The sequence below is a fragment of the Coturnix japonica genome, chromosome 1 (assembly GCF_054131305.1).
Source record: "Coturnix japonica strain WE chromosome 1, WE-NBRP24, whole genome shotgun sequence".
Taxonomy (NCBI): Eukaryota; Metazoa; Chordata; class Aves; order Galliformes; family Phasianidae; genus Coturnix; species Coturnix japonica.
Window position 1 is genome coordinate 154,883,672 of NC_140663.1, and position 22,473 is coordinate 154,906,144.

The 22,473-nt window shown below is 35.9% G+C and overlaps 1 protein-coding gene across 9 annotated transcripts in view; it reads right to left on the bottom strand.

The window, feature by feature from the left end:
• INTS6 (integrator complex subunit 6) overlaps positions 1 to 22,473 on the bottom strand; it is a 38,241-nt gene that overhangs the window by 6,898 nt on the left and 8,870 nt on the right. For 6 of the 9 annotated variants that reach the window (XR_014942140.1, XR_014942139.1, XM_015851859.3 and 3 more), the window contains 8 exons: positions 13,137 to 13,226; positions 7,651 to 7,834; positions 6,253 to 6,378; positions 5,671 to 5,825; positions 2,860 to 3,012; positions 2,587 to 2,719; positions 2,012 to 2,106; positions 1,497 to 1,607 (listed from right to left, as the gene is read on the bottom strand). Coding sequence is in view for 7 of the 9 variants with exons in the window: in XM_015851859.3 (XP_015707345.2) it covers positions 1,497 to 1,607; positions 2,012 to 2,106; positions 2,587 to 2,719; positions 2,860 to 3,012; positions 5,671 to 5,825; positions 6,253 to 6,378; positions 7,651 to 7,834; positions 13,137 to 13,226 (1,047 nt within the window). In the remaining 2 variants the exon portion in view is untranslated. Of the gene's footprint in view, positions 1 to 1,496; positions 1,608 to 2,011; positions 2,107 to 2,586; positions 2,720 to 2,859; positions 3,013 to 3,685; positions 3,811 to 3,834; positions 3,963 to 5,670; positions 5,826 to 6,252; positions 6,379 to 7,650; positions 7,835 to 13,136; positions 13,227 to 22,473 lie in introns of those variants that run through there. The other 3 variants (XM_085536223.1, XM_085536225.1, XM_085536226.1) reach the window with 3 other exon arrangements.

Here is a 22,473-nt window from a genome sequence, read left to right on the forward strand (position 1 = left end):
TACACTATGACGACCATAACCAGGATGAGTGCTTAAGGAGTGCTTAGTACATAACCACTTAATGTCTACTACAATTTCAAATATAGTGAACATTTTGTGCCTATGTTTTCTGCATATTTCTCCCTCTGCTGCCCATTACTAAGCACCAAGATGCATGCAATGCTTTTATTTTCATAAGTCATAATTTAACTGGCAATTCTCTATCTGTCCTCAAACTGTTTTCTGCTGCAAGAGCTAAATGCAAGCTTTCAAGACTGATTCTCCCACAACTATAGTTGTGATCAGTCATACAATGGCATCAGCTTCCTAAAAGCTCAACAGACAGTCACAACATTAAACAAAAATAGGAAACACATGAAAATACCTAATCCTATTTGATCAGACAGACCTCACCCCCAGCATTGTTAGATTTGTACCAAAATCAAACATGTTCATAAATGCCAACTTTTGGGCAGAATGCAGTTGAACAAAGAGCTAGAAGTAATTTGCCAAGACAATTTGCCAATGTTTGCTTTGCAGTTTTATACCCTAAATTTACAGACTAATCAGAATCTGAATTTGTACTTAAGAACACTGTGTCTGTGCTGCTAAAATCTTTCAGAAGTGAGAAAAGCTTTATGTACCAATTTGCAGTCTGTCATTGCATCTTAGGCATCTACAAAGCCTACATTGAGAGATTAGTTCATTTAGTAGAACACTGAGCAACGTGACCATGATTTGCTAAGATATACTCTAGAATTCAAATTTGCTCCCCTGTCAAATAATTGGCTTATATCTTTTTTTTTTTTTAAATAAAAGTTGTTCTATAAGAACTTGATAGCTATGTAAGAAGTACTTGCACTACTATTAAAGTTTCAAGCCTACTGTGTGCTCTCATGATCTTGAGCAGGAAAGCTTAACATGCACAGCTCAACAAAATAAAAGTGAAAGCAGCAGGGCAGAAATGCCTTAACTGGTGCAGGGGACTAGACAAGATACATGCACTATTCTGAACAGCATGACCAACTTCATCACTTTACAGAAGGTCACTTGCAACTTTAGTCTGTATGCTTAATTCAGAATCTCTAATACGTCAGTTCAGTTTTTATTTACTGAACACTTTCCACTTCAAAAGTCACTTTCTGATTCAGATACATCTAAGTACAAATCCCTGTTTTCTGAAAAAAAAATAAAAAATGCTGCAACAGCTTTGACTTAAGATAACATGTTTTCTTTTGGACAAAAATATGCTACTATAACTGTACATGTAAAAATGTTCCTTAAATATAAGAGATCTTAATAGGTACCTCCATATCTATCTATACAGTCCACTCTAAAGTTTATGCTTAAATGTTTTCTTTCACTTCACAGAACCAAAATACTTCCTTATTAATTGCTTATAGAAAGGCATTAACTTGATCTTCCTGCTCTTTTTCCTTGAAAACCCTTGAACTTGAGTATTTTAAGATATTATCCTGATATTACAAGTTTTTACTGCTCTTGTGCTTCAACATTACCTGCTGACTCAACTTTTTGAGATATGAAATGACACTGTAACTAAGTCCATATTCCACATTGTCAGCTATAAGGTTTGGTGCTCCCATCATTCTCACAGCTTTCTTCAAAGGCTGAAACATGGAATATATTGCACAGTCACATTTAACTTTACAAGGGTTATATATATACTTTAAGTAACTGTAACCATTTCAAAGAGGACCTGAAGTCTTTAAGGACAAATGTCAGATTTTTCAGGGCAGATTTTTTTTGTTGTTATTTATAAGTGTTATTCCACTCACACTGAATCAGTCACAAACAGAAATTAGTTACAATTGTTGAATTTTGTTGCTATATTCAAATTTCAAGCCTTCTCACAGGACTACAGTGGAAAGAGTATTACTATATATAAAAGTTCAGTTATTTTCTTAAAAATACATATTCTACTTGAAATAGAATAGAAAAAAGAAGCACCCACACTGGAAAGGTGACTATAGCTGCTTAATAAAATAGAAAATTGAAAATCAAGTCATCTTACCCCAAGATAGTAAGGAGGCATTGTCTTCAAATAGCTTTCAAATGACTGTAGCCATTTTAACGTTGGCTTTGCCTTGTGTACTTTGAACAAGTCATCTGATGGTTATGAAAAACAGAGACACAATAAAAGACATGCCTACGATTTTTTTCCTAATAGAACAAATGCTAAGAAAATACTAAATCCTTAATGCTTAAATATATTATTTTAACATATATACAACTAAACTAAATATACACAAAAGATTAAAGTTGCAGCCAAAAGATGGAACCTGACCAGTTATCAATTTGATAAATGAGATGACAAATTGAGAATAATGGCTACCGAAATAAAAGAAGTGAGATTACTGCATATCCAAAAGAATAATGATTACAAAAATTATTCTTGCACTTTGGGCACAAGTCATGAAAATCATGCAATTGTTTACAAGAGAAATAAACATTGCCATTGATATAATTGCTAAACATTCTATCTTTCTATGGCTGTGACTAATACTGTCACCAGCTGGATAAAACTCTTCAGATCAAATCAATTTTTCAGTTGCTTATTACTTGAAGATTTCATGGACTGGTATTTACCTAGCAGTGGAAGAAGAACTGGATAATTATAAGGCATCACAAATAAATTCACACAATTCAGGGCTGTACTAGCTTTCAAGTAACCAAAAGGATGACCAAGTTCACTGTATTTTGCACTATTGCTCACATACACCTGCAATGAAACACATTAAAAGTTAAGCATATTTTTACATATTTTGTGAATTTAAAGTTTTACATCCTAATTTGATTCTAGAATAAATTACATGACAAATAGCTTTAGAGAGACTTCAATTAAGTACGTATTCTACTTGCCTGCCAGCAGGTCTGAGGAGATTTTCTTTCCAGGATAAACTGGGTCAGTGGTGAAGGCTCTAACTCATATTTGTCAAAAGGCAGTTTGTCAATGACCATCGGCTCACAGTCAGTGCAGGAGAATTTCACCACAGGATGAGAAGTGCGGGGTGGCTAAACATAAGCATTCCACTGTTAATAAGTCTGCATACAGTAACTTCTTTGTACTATGATAAATAAAATAATAGATTCTTTGAAAACAAACATTTAAGGAGTCTACTGAATACAGAATTCATACTTTCCTAAGCACATAATTTGACACTGACACTATTGTGAAATCGGATGGAAATTGATTTTCTAAATACTGCTCATTTTACCTACTAAGTCTACAACAGTAAAATTTCTTACGTATACACAAAAACACTACCAATGGAAGTAAAGCCCTGTGTGGACTTTAGTGCTACTTTGGGGCATGCCCACTTTGACCTGGCAGAACTAAACTTTGTACTTTCATATTTGTTGACTTGCTCTCTTTAACAGCATGTCTCCTTCTGGGCAAATTTTATATTTAAAAATCTCAAACAGAATTACAGTGACTCATATAAGAAAAGTCTACAGCAACTCACATTTCAACTGCAATTGTGAAAACTTTCAGTTTGGGCAATTTAACTGTAATCTTTTTATTAATTACATGGAAAACACCTTTCAATCTCAAGTTTCAGATATGAGTTGATAATGTTTGACATTTCTTTTGCTGAATAAGGAGGTGGCAAACGTGAAAAAAGTTGGAACCATATGCCTTACTTTGAAGGACCTTCAGGAGAGGAACTAAAGCTTTTATACTTACCTATAACCTCCTCCAAGGCTACTAGAATCTGAGGAAGATCACACCTGGGAAGTCTCCTTCCATTTAGTCCCTTTACAAGAAGTCAACTAATAAATACGTAAGATGAGCTATGGAAATACATGGTTTCTTGGACCTTCCTACCACCTCACCTTGAAAGTAATTTTTCCTACAAGTTTATAAACTTTAGTCTCTTCCTTTTAGGATGAGCCAGCCAAATGTTATCTGTCCACAGAGCTGGTCTTGCCTTGAGTATCTCCACTCTGAGGAAGGTGTACTGTCCAAGTGCACACAAAACAGGAGGCCCACTCAATTGAAGGAACTGCAATTCTCTTGAAAGAAGATGCCTCCAATAAATAGTTGTGGCGGAGTTTCTGACCAAGCCATGAAGCAGTTATACTAAGAATAAAAAGGCTGCAAAAGAAGTTGAATGCTAAGACTTGAGTAGTCCAATAAGTTCTGACTGGACAGCAAAACTATTTTTTACCTCAGAGCAGTGAGAGCAGCCATTAACACGTTGATGTATCAACAGAATCATAAGCAGAATTTCACATACATTTAAGAATGCCTTGATTGTACCATCTACATTACATGAAACAGTTTTGAGGTAGGGCTACATCAGATAAATCCACAGTGGATCAGGGGCAAAAAAAAAGATGTAACTACAAATCCTCAAGTAAACAGGATGTTAAGTTCTGGCACTACGTAGACATAAAAGTCAGGAAATACAAATTTTGAAACACTATAAGCATATGTAGCTCCCTCTCATTGCATAGGGAAGGTTCAATTGGGAATTCCAATTGATGCCTACAGGAATTTAGCTGCAGGTGCAGTAATCCAATGTTTTGTGCAGTTATGAGAGAGGTATACGTGCTACAAGTGAGCAAAGTATTTTCTCACATCTTCTTGCCATTTAGCTTCAAGTTTTCAGTGATTTGGAACCACAGTTCTTCACTTGGCAAGACCTATTTTAGCAATATCAATCAAAATCTGCAGTAGCATCAAATCGTCAAAATTTTTCACAGTAAAAGGAAGCAGATACACCACTGATAGTGATTACAAGAAGTACACAGGGCAGCTTTCCCACAGAGCAGTTTTTTCAATATCCAGTGCACTGGCTCTTTGCTTTTTAAACAACCACAAGATTTATTATGTTAGCTTGCTTTATTGTTCATGGAATGAGGCAGATCCCAGCAATACCACATCTACAAACTTCACTAAGATTTCATACTTGCATCACTCTGCAACACCCTGTATTCCAGACTAAATTTTGCAAACAATTTTCCTGAGCAGCTCAATGATCTAGTCAAGCTACTTCGGTATCAAAAATCAACAAAAATCATCATGAAAGACAGGGAAGAATTATACAATTGCACAAGTTTCACTTTAATGATTTTCAAAGATAAGTAGAAATAAATATTTTATACTGAAGACTAGTTTTCTTACCATACAAAAGGCACTGGCATATATTATTTATAAAAACAAGGACAAGGAAAACTAATTTTGTAGACAGACCCTTTAAAAAAGACAAGTTTCTCTACTTAGGATAAGCTAAAAGCACAGTTACACCTAACAGTAGATGAAATTGCATTCACCAGCTACAGTGCAAACAGCACTATCTCAAGGATACAGAACTGGTAAGATCATACACCTTTCTATTAACATCATCTGTTAGGTAATAAAATTTAGTAGTCCATTACCAGACTAAGTGCCATCTTATTTCTGGCGTGGTACTTTAAGAGAGCATAGACTAGGTTGACTTATCTGCTACAGTCACTTTCTTAATGCTTCAAAGTGAATACCATGGGTTTTTTTTTTTCATGAACAAATTATCTAATAACAGCAATAGGGATTTTCATGTGATGTTCCTTAGTTCACAGAGCATCTACAATAGCTCAAATAAAGCACATCTCTCAAGACTTAAAAAATAATTAGACAAGAAATTCAGGAATACTCCCCCTTTTGTTTTATCTAACTTCAGTACTTACCAGAGTTGGCGAATTCTGATCTGGCCAAAAAGATTCAGGAACAGGCCAATGACCTATAGGAACCCCAGTTTTAGGGTTTGGTCTGACATAAATGAGTTTGTGACAGCTGTGCCAAGGCTGGGGTCCAAAGGGCCTACTTATATCCATCTGTCCATCTAGAAAGGAAAAATGCTTTATAAAACAAAATAGCATTAAAACTCAAAAATTTAGCAGCTTCTGTGATGAGCTTAAGACCTATGTTCCCAGGGACTATACTCCTTCAGCTGATATTTTCAACAAACACTCATGCAAAAAAGTAGAAACAATGAAAAAACAAGTGAGCATTGAGTGTTTACAGAACCACAGTTGAGAGAACTACTGGGAGCTCTTCATAACCATTTGACTGCCTTTGTCCTCCTATCACTATTCCCAGTTAACCTTCATATCTCATTTAGAATGAGAATTCAGAACAGCAGAGTCATATCTACTATTTTAAATTGCATGAGTTTTCCTTTGGTTTTTGCAATTCTTATGTTAATTTCACTGAACTATACTGATATCATCACTGTCATCAGATATCAAAGTATAAAAGGCATCAAGTACCATCAATTGGCGAGGGATCTGGTCCAGCTTTTTCAAAATTTATTACCACTCCACTTTGCACTTTTTGCACCAATGATTCAAGACACTGATTCAGCATTCTTGGAGAGCATACACAGTATGATCGACCTGGAACAGAATAGCCAGTGTTAAAGTAGCTCAGTGTTCTGCTCTTATTTCAACAAAATAGTTACAGATGTTACACTCAACAAAATAGATACAGATTACTGATTTGAAGCATCTGCCAAACACTCCAAGCACCAAGGCAGCCTAGTAAAGCAGTGATAGTGCTACATGCATCTTATCTGAAATACCTGAGTTCTAGCCCCTTAATGACATAACTCAAATTCTTGGGTGAATCCATGGAAAATGGGCTCCCCCTTGTGACAGACATCAACACAACTGTCTAAAAATTTCCGTCAAAGTACCACTTGCACAAGCCTACATTAGCCAGGAAGAAGTTGAATCGGTTCAGTTTCTTTTGGAATGATTTTAAAATATCTTCTGCTTGCTTCCAACCTAATCTCCTGCAATGGATCATAAGAATCATCATGTTTTAGCATGTGATGTAATGAAAGCATTTTACAACGGAATTAAAAAGATAATGCCTGAATTTGAATATGATTTCTAAGAGATAAGAATTATGAAAACAAGAAAAGCAACAATTCTGCAGAATTACTCTGCATATTGCACTGCAGAAATCCTGCACTGCATTGTGTATTCTCTGAAAAAATATCTTAAACATTTCCCATACTTTTGGTTTGCTTTGATTAAAACACGACAGAAGTTTCATAGGATTACAGAATCACAAGGTTGGAAAGGACCTACAAGATCATCCAACCATCCTCCCATTACCATTGCTACCACAAGCCATTAAACCATATCTCCTACCTCCCCTATCCAGACACCTCTTGAACACTGCCAGGGATGGCAACTCCACCACCTCCCTGGGCAGCCATTCCAGTGCCTGACCACTCTCAGAGAGAAAAAATTTTTCCTTATGTCTAATCTAAACCTCCTCTGGTACAACTTGTGGCCATTTCCGCAGGTCCCATTTGTTGCCTGGGAGAAGAGACCATAACTTTCCATAACTTTAGTTATTTGTCATAACTACACCACAGACTCAACTGCTACAATTTCTCATTGTGAAACTGAGATGGATTAGAAAAAAAAATTAAAGAGTTCTGCCAATAAACTGCTAAAGGAAATATAATTGAATTCTTCCAAGATAAGTTACACGTGAAGCATTAATGCAGGGTCATTAAATTTATTATAATCAAGTTCTGAGTTTTCAGTAAGAGTTCACGAATACTTAGTCCACCCCACATACCTGATTAACAAATCCATATTCAGTTCATTTTCAAAATCATTGATTTGTCAAAGGAAGTCAAGGGCACCTACCTCCTGTGACTTCACACATTGGTGTGATTGCAGAGTCATCCACTGGTACACCTGCCATCTGCTCTGATTCTGGTGATGAAACACCAGGCAAACGAAGAACTAAAGCAAACAGCCTCTGATCCCATCGAAAGGGTTCCTTGGTCAACTCGCTTCCAGGCAGAGGGGAATTGAGAGGTAAGTGGAGCTGAAAAGGAATTTAAATCCGTGAGTAGCTACTTAGAAGAAATAAATCAAGTTACGTAGTGATAGCAAATCTATAACCACTTATAAACACACACAGAATCTTTCCACAGATATTTATGATTCTCTTTTGCTTCTTTACAAGTGAAACTTAATTTAATCAGCACTTCAAAGAAATTTAAGGACAACATGAGGCACAAACTTGAGAACCACAAACTGAGTGGGAACCACCACCTTCTGAATATGAACTTAAGAATCGATCAAATACCTTCCCTAGAATTTTACCTATAAGAACTAATTTTCTGCAGAATAAGCTTATTGTCAGCTCAAACTCCTGGTGGATTCTTCAAGTTAAAAGGCACACCAAAATAAAAAGGTATTTTTAATTTAAGCCTACTAGAGAAGAAACATAACTTGGGTATTGCTGCTCAAAACAATCCAGCTACCATGACTATCTGCTCCAAATAACAACTTCAAGTAAATCAATGTGGTGGTTATGCTACAGCATCAGAAAGGATTGATTTTAGCTAGGTTGGGCATATCCCTCAATCATACTCGTACCTTCTCTGTGCTCTAAGTAAACAACAGGTTGAAATCAATACTGAAATGTAAACTGTATTCTTACCTATACATAATAAATAACAGTAGCTACAGCTATCTAATACAAGAACTGTCTGCCATGCAATTATATTGCCTCTATCTGGGAAAAACTAAATGTTTTTTAGTTTCTAATATTAAAGAAATCACCCACAGACACAGAACACGTGGGGATATTTCACTTTGCTTTAGGTACCAGATGAAACAGTAGCGATTCAAAAGTTCCCAACTTTAAATACAGCGTACTATTGACACAGCAAAATTATTAATTAACAAGCAACAGCCATAAAGACCATCAGAACATCTCAAAATCCTGCGCATTTAGAACTAGTTAACTGAAACAAGAAATCAATGCTTTAAAAAGCATTTGTAACACACATATTTTTGAATACCGTTGCTTTATGAACAAACAAGTGGAGCAAGAAGTCGTAAAGTTTAAAGAATGTTCAATTCTAGAGAACTTATACAGATAGACTAGGCTTATAACAAGTAATTACAGGTTTCAGAAAAATGAGACTAATCCCTGGTAGATATTACCACCATCAGTACAGATAAAACCTTTGTTTTATTCAAGTATTGTAGCCTTGTTGTTTATGCAACCTCAGAGCCAGGTACAAATCATAGAATCATAGAATTACCCAAGTTGGAAAAGACCTTGAAGAACCACAGCCTAACCAGTACCCTTGGGTAAATGGGACAAAGCCACTTAACATGTCAGCAGGAATCAGAACATTGCCTTCTCAGAGCACCTGATGATTTATCCTGTATCTGTTTTTGCTCACAAGCAGACAGCATGACAGAAGAGCGCTATTTTCCCCTAATATTTTATGGGAAGTTGCTCGAAGGGCACTTGGCTACATATGTGGTTCATTACTGGTTCATACATGCCTTTCCCCTTTTTATGCAAACGTAACCCAACACCTGCTCAACAAAGGGAACCTAAAGCTAAAAGAATAGTTCTTCATAAATAGTTTCCAATCCCAACTGTAACAGGATTCAATTGTAAGTACCATAATATCATCTATTGGGACTGCTACTTAAGAGCTGACAAGCTTTCCAACACAGATCTCAGCCAACAGATGAATAAGATTTAGTGGTTCTAGACAGCACATTTCCTTGGCAAAACATCTCTTCAGAGCAGCACTGTAACTCACCAGGCAGCACATATTACAAGGTTCCCACCTGACCCTGCCCCAGTGCTATTCTGAGTTCGGTGCATCTCAAACTACAAAATCTTCATGCAGCTCAGCTGGTTATAGTGAACAAACCCAAAAAACAAAGCAGGTCTCAGCAGCAGAGCACTGCAACATGCACAAATTACTACCAGAAATGTTTATAAAAATCCAAGACCACATGCAAAGCCATCAGTATTAAATCGCATGTCCTCACTCTCTTCCCTACAGTCTAATTTCAGTTAAATTTAACATTCACGTTACTGGAGAAGTTGTAGATTCAAACCAGACCTCATACTCTGCAAACATTAACAACTGTCTTCTCACACTCAGCACTGTTCATAGGTTTTGTTGTTGTTTTTAAACAAACAAAACCCTCAAGTATTTACCGTAGCAGCACAACAACTGCATACCTAACAAAATAAGATGGGTCTAGAAACCTGTAACCTGCATTTTCTTTCCCCATGCACTTCACATCTTTTCTTGTTTTATCTTTCATATTGGTCATTGAGAGAAAGATAAAATGAACAAGTGAAAAATAAGTTGTTCACCAACAGTGGTCTTCAACGTTGTCTATGTTGAATGACACACAAGTGCCCTCATAACCTCATAGCTCAGTACTGGGAGATAGCTTTGTTTTTATCTCAAGCCTTATTTGTAACAACTCTATTATTTCCTAAAGCTTTTTCTTGTATCCATGAAAAGTAATTTGTAACATTCCAAGCATATGCAGCATTTCACCACTAGAGGACAGCAGGATGAACAGCAGGGTTCAAGCCCAGCTGATAAGAGTCCCCCAGAATCACTACTTCAGATCCTTAAGAAACGACAGCATTGGTTTCACATCATTTTCTGTGCAATCATTTGCAGTTCAAACAGAAAACCACAAAATGTTCTTCTATATGAAATAATTTCAGATCAAAGAGACACCATCTCAAAGACACGATTGATTTTGCCATTGTAATGCTAACTATGTTAACTACAAGCAAGTGCACACTCAGCAGATAGTTGCACAGTATTCTCATCTCAAGAGCTCTGAGGCTCAGCACCAAATACCAAAACCCCACCAACTGCTTCGAGAAGCATCTTGGATGAGGAAGGATGGGAACATGCAGTGAAAGAGATATGTCACCTACTTGCTGCACAGTTTAATAAGAAACCCAGACTTGAGTTGGAAAAGCTACTTTTAAAAATAATATTGAATATTTGCAGTTCTTGGTTACTGCTGAAAGTAAGGAGGATCTTGCCACTTGTCACAGTTATTACAGCCAGGATTTGAGACAAATCCTTGATGTAACAATGTCAACAGCTTTGGTACGAAGAGTCCAAAACTACCAATTCCACCCATAAGAGTCTCCTATAGCAAAAAGATCAGAAGAGATAAGAACAGCAACATACATAGGACAAATAACATGACTGATGCTGTCTGTCTGCATAATCATGCATCAGTACATCAATGGGTCAATAACCCAGTTTCACGCTTGCAAATAGGATTTTAATGCTTCATACTAAAATGGAGTATATGTAGAAGGAACATGGGGAGATATCCCAGAAGCTGCAAAACTTGAGAAGTATGACATCGGAGTGACTAGCCATTAAATTACAGTATTTTGTAATGTAAAGAGGAATATTAAATCCTTTCAAGCAGTTGAGCACTTTCCAAAGGAAATATTAGGAAGAGTCAAAGACCAAATGTGAGGGACCATGACAGAAGTGAAAGGCACTTCCAAGAACTTAAAGCGTCGGGTTTATAATTAATGATGGTATTCAAACAGTATGAATCCCTCAGTTCCTTAAGTTACAGCTAAGTAAAAGTGAATCAAAGGAAGAATCTGCTCAGCGTGCCATGCTGAACATAGGTACTGAAAAGTGCCTGCATCGGTTCTCAGCACTGATTCGTTAGTACTGATCAGTACTGATGAGAGTTGCATAGATTGCACCATTTATCTTTAGTCTGAGACAAAGTTTTAAATTCCATAGGGAAAGGATAACTGAAGAATTCAGACACAGCTCTGAAACAGAGTCTGACAGTGTATAGCAGGGCAAGTGACAACATTCCAATAAAGCCAGTTTCATTGGTAAGAATGCAAATATCCATGTGAAAGAAAAAGTTTCCTTCAGCTTTCCCACTGGCATCACACAGGCAGCAGTCAGACAGCCCCCCACATTGAGGCTGAACACATGCAATTTTCAGCCTAGTGGGTATTTGCTTTACCCACTGATCACCTTCATGTACCCTCAGTCCAGGTTGTCAGTACCAGATTTTACAGCTCTGTCATTCAATATTGAAGTTGTTCATCCTCAAGGAAGGATTTACATGACTATTCTACCAGTTTTATCTTTCAAAATTAAAACACAGTATTCTGCTGTTAAGAGTGCTACTACATACTGTAGAAAGCTTGTCTCCTCATGAGGCAACACTTCCTCAACAAATCACAATTAACATGAAGTTGCTATTCTACTTTATAACTTACAAAGTTAAAAACCACAATAGAAGTTTTATAAAGATAACCTACTTGATGTCTTGGATCCAGGCATGCCTTTTCAGTTACTGGCTATGTCTATTTGTTAGTAGTCCATATAGAATTATCAAGTCACTCAAGTGTCTTCCTTCTACGTCAAACACGTTACAAAAATGCTCAAATACCACTTTCCATACAAGCAACTTCTTTAAGTGTTATCAGAATGCAATATAATAGAGTATTAACAGAGTAGAAGCTCAAGAAATCAACGAACAATGAAGTCTGATAAATTACTCTGTATACTCAAAATGTGGTGTATCACATGAAGTCTGAATACTCTCCTTAAGTTTCAAGAGAGAAAGGGAAATGTTTACATTTTTGTTTTTCTACTGCATGAAGTAGATACTAAGAGTCACACAAACCCATCCTTCTTGATTTTTTACATCTTTTTAAGGAAATAAATCCATGCAATCATTAAGCTAAAACAGACTAGTGTTTCAGCATTTACTGATTCTGAGTTTGCCAGATATCTAAGCAAATACTCCAATATATTGAAGCCTTTTGGTGCTTTTAAAACTGCCCTACAGATTTAACTTGAAATATATTTCTTCCACTCTTACTTTTGATTATAAGGATATTACCTGTTCAGATTATAATCATTTTAAGAGCCAAGCATGAACAATCTATTTCATATACTGCCTAGCAACAATTTTCTTTGGGAAATGACTACATTAAGTTGGATCTATATGTACTACATTTAAATCAGTTAAGCATTTAGATGCCTCAAAGGAATCAATTTCTTCCACTAACATATTTTAAATGAACTCACTTGAAAGAAATAGTGAACAGTCTACAAAACAGACCAAAGTTGCACTATGTGCTTCTGTCATACATGATAAGAAAAAAGAGCTGTTTAGACTCTGACAGTACTATTATACAAAATTACCTTAAGATAAAGGAAAAACCACATGGGTTTAATCTGTTAATGAATGCAGCTTACAACAGGATCAAAAGTTTCTCCTAAAAGCAGAATTCAACTGTGATTAGTACACTGCAAACAGAGGTCAGATCTTACCTCTTCCTGTATTCCACTTGTTGTAGTTAATTTACTTCCATCGGTAACTGTTATAATTATTGCTGGCTCCAGAAAAAATGGATTTCTTCCCTAAGAAAAGAGAAAAGTAACTTCATTTAAAATGATGCAACAAATTCAAAAGCTTCATTTCAGTCATTAAGCTGTCACTGACAAAACAGCAAATGTTTATTCTCATGTATAGTTCCATGTGTTTCTCAGACTTTTTGCAGTTTGGCCATGGAAAAATAGGCAACACATCTCTACTCAGATAATACATACAAAATATGGCAAAAAATGATTAACAGAAGACTTGAAGAATAAAACATATAGAATTATTCAGACAGCCCTGCAGCTACTTAGATAAGCAACTTTCTCTTCAAATCACGGATATGCCCTGTTCTACCTGCTGCAGAATTGATTTTATGCTTGATTTAATTACTGCATGACCAACTAAAGCATTTTCACAGCACCTTGTGATCTTGATTCTGCTGTTGACAAGCATTCTATATATCAACTCTAAGAAAGTTAGTACGTTATGTCCCAGCTAGGGTTAAAGACAGAACAGCCTACGGGGCAGCACAAGCTTTTATTTAGCGGGCCCTCTATTCTCTATGTACATTTTCTATGTCCAAGCTCAACACTGCACTTTTCTTCAGAAAACAATAAAATAATGCCAGTCTCACAGCCTAGTTCCATTCATAACAAACTCTCTCATGAAGGATTATAATTAACTCTGAAACAGTGGACACAATTAACAGCTTTCAATAAAAAGACCTTTTAAAACCATCATATATATATAAATAAATGATAATTTATGTACTGACTGTTTAGAACAGAAATATCACTTCACTAAATTTGAACTCCATTTGGTAAGGGGCGTTCATTATTAAGCACCACCTTTACTGTGGACAATTTACTTCAAGCCAACAGAAAAATGAAGAAGCTATCTGCTCAGTTTTCTGAAGTTTAGTGAAGATTATAAGATTATCTTTTAGAATAACACACCATCATTAAACACAAAAACTAAGCAAAACCAGAAATTAAAAAGTGAAGATCAATTCCTTCTATAGTAGACAAGCAAGTTCATAACCTAATTTAAATAACTACATGAATTTAAGGATTCGTAAAATACAATAAATTTTAATTGAAAGTAGTTGAAGAATTTTTAGCCTCATTTAACTATGAAGAATAGTTGCAGTATTCTGCCAACTAGAATCACAGAATGGCCTGTGTTGAAAAGGCCATTTTCAATCCCACTGCTATATGCAGGTTGCCAACCACCGGACCAGGCTGCCCAGAGCCACATCCAGCCTGGCCTTGAATGCCTGCAGGGATGGGGCATCCACAGCCTCCTTGGGCAACCTGTTCCAGTGTGTCACCACCCTCTGAGTGAAAAACTTCCTCCTAGAACTTCACCACAACTACAAAATATCAGCAGGAAGCTAATGATGTTGCAACTGGAATAGTATTTGAGAAAGGGTTTCTAACTAGAGGAAAAAGAATATTTCTCATTAATATGGAGTATTAAAAAATACTTTCATCCTAACTCAACAACAGCTTGTAAAAAACACCAGTAAATTAAAGACATGAGTTTGCCTAGCTGTGCCTACATTCACAGCCCCATGCAACTGAGAAACATGAAATGAAGATCTACAATCCATCTAGAGGAATGTAAATTTAATTAGAATATACCAAGGGGGAAAAAAATAAATAAATTAAAACAAACAAACAGTTAAAACGCCTACTGCTTTTAACCAAAAAATTCTATGCCCTTAGTTCTTTGACACCCCGATTCCTCCAGCCATACTCTTCACTTAGCCACATGAAGGCATACAAAGCCAGTATTGTCAGGCATTCCTATGAACAACCTCTTATTTATAAACTTTCAAAACTCAGATGTTTTAAGTTTGGCAAAATGAAATTCTTAAGATATTTACAGCCTTTTAAAATATATATATATATATATATATATATATATATATATAATCTGCTAGTTTTCAACATTTTAGAACTTCACTTCAAACTGATCATTTTTGACTGCCTTTCCATTTGAAATACACTATTAGAATAAAACACTGAACTTCCACATCTTAGCAATACCATGCTGTTGAAAATACCTAGTATTCATAGAACCGAAAGTCAAAGACAAGAACTCAGGATTTCCCATTTCTTAAATAACAAAGAAACTCTGCTTCAATATCAGAAACTTCAAAAGCAAGAGCCTTGCTCACTACTTAAGCTAGCATTATACAGGCCTATTCCGACAAAGCAGAAGCAAAGCTATTTCTGTTCCTGTGTTCTTCTGCCTTCAGATAAATTATAACCATTGACAGGGTATAAACATTTCAGCCTACAGGTGTATCATATAGACTGATTTGCTCATTTGGTACTCCTTAATTCAACTAGTTAGCTACCCAATGCATTACCCAGGCAATGCTGGAGGTGCGCTAGGCTAAAATTGGATAAGCAAGAAATCCAAAGCCTGAAAAAACAAACTTCTATTATGCAATACGCATACTTTTCAACAACTGACCGCTTGAAGACCGCTTGTTCCAAACCACAAAGCAACTCCAGTTACATCAGATGCTATTTCCCCAGACAAAGTGGTTCTGTGCTCAAATAATGCAAAACAAAGGAATAGCTGTGAACACCGCGAAGCTTCTCACCTCTCAGTTCTCACAAGTCACAGCAAGAGACATGGTTCACCCTTGCTTGTGTGTCATTTTTAAAAGGAACCTTAGTCTGGGCCAGAAATGGATGAAATTATCAAGTCCAATTTTCTGGTTAAGACTGTCAGGACCAAAGATTAAATTTTATGGACAAGTTTAACGATCACTTTTAGTACTATTAATACGCAGATGGATTTTTTCCTACTCCAAGTTGTACAGCTAAATCAATTCTAGAACTACCATGACCTCTAGTTGAGCAAAAATATACAGTATTTTACATTATTATACTTGCAGCAAGAGAATATTTGCTTAAGACTACCATCATGCATACATTTAAATATTAATTTCAATGTCAGAAGTGTTGAAAAATGTAAGAAATAGCTGAACTGGAAACATGACAAAAAATACCATGTCAGAGAGTAACAATGACATACCAATGAGGAACGACTATTAAAAGTACAAGATTAGTGTCTTAGAAAGAAGCATGTACATTTCAGAGGCTAGAAGCTGAAGAGACTAACTTTAAAAGAGCACATTAGTAATGATTAGAAAGGCAGTTCTCATGGAAAATTCTTCTTAAACCAACTTTCAGATCATGATCAAGTTCCTGAATGTAAGTACGCATTCATTTTAGTAATTAATAGAGTTTAACAGGAGAATGAACATTCTACTGCAGTAAAGTAGAATTTTTTGCAGTAAATCCTTTTTGTTTTCAAAAATAACAGCTTCAACTGACAGCAAAGAAAACTCTGCTCAGGAAATACAAGTGTGCACTTTTCAGTTCAATCCTCTTTCTTCCAGATCTTAAAAGGTCAAAACTCTCATAAATGACGATGAGCATCTGTGAACAATCATGGAACAAAAACAATTGTTTCAAATGAAATCTAAGAAAGACAGAATTATGGTAGAATTATTAGCAATAATGCTGGAAGATCTGTACCACCTCCTACACTGGTAAAAACTGAAATACCAAAATGCTGAGCTTGGATTTCAGCAAAATAAATGATATTATCTATCATGGTTTTTTCCTCCCTTTTTTTTATCTTAGCAATATCAATTATGCTTTAGCATCATTATAAAGTGTCTAGAACATGAACACTGCATTTATTAGAGACGTTTCATTGCTCAAAGCAGAAGAAACAGACAGGTATTTAACAATTGTTTTGCACCGACAGCTATACAAGAACAGCCACATCTTGTTCAGCTTCCTTCTTGCATTTTATCAGCATTCACTAACTCCTATTACCTCTGCAGAACCTGTCAATATAGTCATGCAGGCCTACAAATTCAATTTTATTTTATACATTACATAATGATTTCTTAAGTCCCAAACACAGTTGAAAACTCTGGCATCATGCAAAAATTTAAGTGAATTCAAAAGTGGCAATAGAACTGTTCCCTTAAACTACTTTGCCTTTAAGATTTTTCCAAACGAATATGGCCACACTACAACTACACACATACAAACCACAGTACTCAAGAACAAGTTCAGTAGACAAGTAAACTTTTCCTACTATTTGATAACAAGCAACACTGCTTTAAACTGAAGCTTTTTCTGGTAATACACACGGGATTAAGACCTCTGAGAAGCCAGGTTTTATGCATTAAAAGTTGCTAAATTTTGCCACCTGAAAGATTTTGATATACTCTTGACACCATTGATCACTGAGTAGACAATGTAGCTCTGCAATAGGAGCAACAACTTTGTTACTACTAGAATAACATTTGTAGCACACATCAATTTCAATATCACTTTCAGAAGCCTGAAAAGCTTCAGGAAAGCTAAATTAACAATTCCAATTTGTAAATAGGACAGAAGTGGTTGAAGACTTATGAAGTCTCCATTGATATCCAAGTAATGGCAAAGACAGACAATGAATCAATAACAGATTGGAATCTTGTGAAGTTATGAAATCCAGGAATTGCTCTACCACCAGAAAAAAAGTGCCCAGTATTTTTCCGAAAGGGACACAAAGGAGAGGGTAAATTCTTACAATTCTTACCATTAATTCTAGTTCTATAGTCTAAATAAGCGTCTGCAGTATCGACATCCAGTTTCTATTAAAACATCAAAAACTTTCCACATCCCTACAGTATCCAAGATGGGAGGATTTACACTCTACCCCACCCTGAAGCTAGGCAGCTGGGAATAATACCTCATCCTTAAGTACAGGTTACAGGAAATATACAGGTAAAATAATCAGATCCTTGAAGGTCATTTGAGAGACTCTTTAATATGCCTACATCCCCCCCCCTTCCCCCCCCAAAAATAAATAAATAAAAATTCCTCATTCTGAAGTGAATCAGAACAAAATAGTAGCAAACATACAGTAGCTAAAAAACACCAATGTGTCTGACAGATGGATGTAGGAAAGAAAAAGGTTTGCCAAAGGAGTTTTGATTGACCCCACAACAAATGCACGCTAAGAACAAAACAACAACGTCCAACACCACTCCCAATTTGTACACATTAGGACTAGATTGTTTTTTATTGTACTTCTACTCCCATACAGTGATTTATCTATAAATTGATGTTTGGCCAAAATTGCCTATTAGAGAGTAAGTATCTTAACTATGTTATCTAGTATTTTTACTCTGTAATTGGAAAGCCAGCCAGCAGAGGGGGCACAAGTTACTAAAACCTGTCCTTATAAGAAGCAATAGGGGAACAAGGAGACAAATCAGAGGCATGCTCTGTCTGAATACTATATCAAAATACATAGCAACACTCTTCATCTGTGACTGTATATACCTAAGAAAAGGCTGAACGAATGTATTAGCAGAGATAAGCAGTTGTTTATTGGATCCTAGTCTCTTAAACTATTTTAATCTGTTAGTTCATGGTTTCTAACACTGAAGAGGAACAGCATTATTCCAGTTATCATTTTTTTGTTTTGGGTTTTTGCTTCCTTGTTTTCTTGCTGTTTATTGCCCTTATTCTACCACCCATCCTTTGGAAGCCTCAGTCACAATAATCAATTATCTTCAGAATAAAAGTGGGTGGAGTGAATGTAACAGATAGGAAGAACTATTTTATCTTCTGGAGAACACCTTAAAACAACTTTAGGAAACAGCTTCCTAGAACTTATCAAAATCTGAACTCATGCTTCCATTAACTCATCTTCTTTTCCCTCAAGGAAAAGGAAAATGATTTCAAGCAGTCACGTTTTCTCTTGCACTCATTCACTCTCTGAAAGTCAGTATATTGATACCAATGATTTTGCAATAAGAATGGATAGCACAGAAGAGCTCTCCTCCATGATGTGATTTCAAAGCTTGAATTCAACAACATACAGCTATCCTTCTCTATAAACTACAGGGAAAATATTGCAGGCAAAATGATTTTTTCATTTCCTAGACAACTCTTCTTTAGCTAACTATGTTACAAATAGCTAAGAGTTTCTCTTCCAATGTCCAAGGCATGCAATAACCAGTTTCTTATCTGGAATGCTTGCAAAGGATTACAAGGTAGTTGTACAGCTTCTGCTTCATCTCTTACTGGCACTATAGATTAGCAGTAAATTGAATGATCTTCACACATGCAGGATATTGATTCTATGGTACAACTGAAGTTTTGTGTATTTCAGATGACTGGGGGGAAAAAAAAGGAGTTGCAGGTTAAACAGAACAATTAGCAAAGGAAAACAAAAGTGTAATTTCCTCTGAAGCCAGGCTAGAAATTACACTTACTAGCACAGCAGTTGCAGAACATAGGAATGAAGGGAGCATTCTTAAGCAGGTTATGAAGTTACACACAAGAAAAGGATATTTGAGGTATTTAGTAAAATATACAGAGGATGAAAAGGTAATTTGCACTAGAGTATTCTTGAGTATATCTTAAAATAGTATTGAATTTGCAAATATGCTCTTCTATCTTTTCTGCCCAGCCTGGAAGACCCACAGCAAAATGCAGAGATCCAATCAGATATTCCTTATATATTACAGGGACAAAAGTAGTGAATTACATAAGAAATAAGATTCCAAACACTTTGTCCAAAAAAAAAACAAACAAAACAAACAAAAAAAAAAAAACAAAAAAAAAAAACCAACATCCCACAAATGTTTAATATATGACATATATTTAAATACATGTGCTCTACTCATTTTGCCTGCCCTTGAAAGTCTCTGTCCTATAAGCAATAGCTGCATTATGTATCTGTCTGGAAATGCACACTAAAATTATTCTGCACTTATAGTATCATTTTTACAGTGCTCATAACTTTGCAGAGTTTGGATTCCCATGTCTAGCACCGAATCTATTGAAGACTAATATATACAAAACTACCTGACTATGCACAGTCATTTTGGAACACTACTCAAGAAGTTTGTTCTAAGAACAAAACCACAATTAACAGCTTGAAGCACCAAAAAAGCAACTGAAAACAGCCTAAGAAGGAGATTCAATGCAAAAGATGATTATTCTGGAATATAAAGCCACCACAGTAAGTAGAGCACATATGAGAACAGAAGGGAGATTTGTCAAGGAAGCATTTTTATAGACTAGGTACTGAATAATACAAAAATAATGAATACACAGTAGGATTTACTAGGACAGCAGACCCCAAATCCCAAGACTCACTAATATTCTGATTTCATAAATCACATACTTCCAAACGTTTGTAAATCAGCTTCAAAAACACCACTTCATTATAAAAGTTTGTCCTGTTTCTCTTATCTAAGAAGAAATTCAATTGAGTTCTAAATAATATATTATGTAAGTGATAACTTCTTTATTTACCTGTAAGTGCTCCAATTTAGGTTAGAACCTTGATAAGTTTCAAAAACAATTAAGTCCTTGAATCTTGCACAGTTTGTGACAGGTAATTTAACACGACATAACAACCAAGAACTACATAATGTTCTTCATATACAGCCAATTCCAGCAAGTAAAAGTGAGGAACAGCAACAAAAATGAAAACAACAAAAAGAAAAGCTACTAATATTTTAAACATGTTAGTGCCAAACTAAGTGATTCATGAAAAATCTCCCAAATGAAAGAAGTAATTTTGCATGAAATTGAAATACACAAGCAGGAAAACAACTGTGAGTGTATCTCGCACCTTATTTTAAGGTAATGGAAACTGTTACTTAATACTGCAACTTATTAGTATAGATTTGTAAATGAATTGATGCTGCAATCGCACTGAAGTTGGATAAATCAGCCAACAAACCCTGCTGGTTTCCAAAGTTATCTGGCTAAATTCAGTAAATGCAAGCTGCTAAAGAACAGCTTATATCGGAGCTTTTATACACTTTTAAGTATAGCTGATATAACTATCCATGCCAAATATGACTTGATCTTTAAAGCCAACCCCCAAAAATCTGGGTTTAAAGATCATTTTGGTCATATTTTCTAAAAATATTTCTGAATCTTTTATTCCAAAAATAATTGACCTTGTCGGGCTTTGGATCAAGTCCCTAATTATGGCAATCTTTCTGCTTCACAGCAATGATTTCACATAGCTAGACCTGCCTCAGTCAGTGGAATTCACAGTGCTAGGACAGGCCTCTGTCCTCCACATACTGGAGTAGCAAATTTCACAGCTACCAGCCTAGTGAGCAGGGAAACATCAAATAACTGAAGTGAAAAAGCCAAAGAGATATATACAACATTTTCTCTACCTTTTGGTAGGTTATCAACTCAGATTAAAGACAAGCTGACTGAAGGTTGAGTATTGACTCATGAATATAGGATGAATGATTGCTGCCCAAACACCTCCCAATGACTCCCTCTTGGAGTTTATCACCACTACAGCAGGAACAACCTGGCTGTTAAAAAATTGATTCTGAACCACTTTAGTTCGCAGTTCAGCTTATTAAGGTATCTGAATCAATCACTAGTTTAGTTTATTGTACTACATGAAGTCACAGTTACAACTTGCTCCTAGTTTAGCACAGCTGCCCCAGAAGTGCAGGAGCAGAGCAGAGTAGGATGGGTGCCACTTCAACAACAGTGCACAAAATGAAGTGAGCGCTCTGGGATTTAAAGTCCTGGGGTAGAGTATTTGGTGAATGAAGGATGAACACAATATGAGAAATGGCCATCTTCAACTAAAGCAACAATGTCAGCACCTTAAATTGATTCCAGTGACAAATACTCTGGATTTGTCCAATGCAGCCTTTTGTCTCAAGGAGACATTGACAAAATGCACAGTACGTTCAGATCATTTATCCTCAAGCACCGTTACTGGATGAAATCAGATTAACACCCTGCTCTCCACAAGCAGGAGCAGTTACATGCAGATGGAAAAAAACACACAAATTAAAGGGAATGGACACTGGACAGACACAAAATATTACTATTCAAGCAAAAGTTTACTGGATGAGTCAGCAACTGGACAGTGAGTATGATTTTCAATACTTATGTCCTTCAATTGTCAGAAATGCATACTAGAGAACCACTCTGCCCCGTTAGATCAGTTTCATACAACACTGCCAAGCTTAAAGCCAGGGAATAACACCGACATAACCAATACTTACTCACTATTCTAGTTATCTAGCCATTAATGCTGCTAGGCTTACATTTTATAGTAGGATTGGCTTTTGACAAAACCTCTTGGCCTCTCATTCAAATAGAAGCCTCACCTATTCAGTTTCTTAGTCATATTCAAGTTTCCAGACTAAACTCCAAGTTGCCATCTTAAAATTAAATATGTTTTACTTTTTAT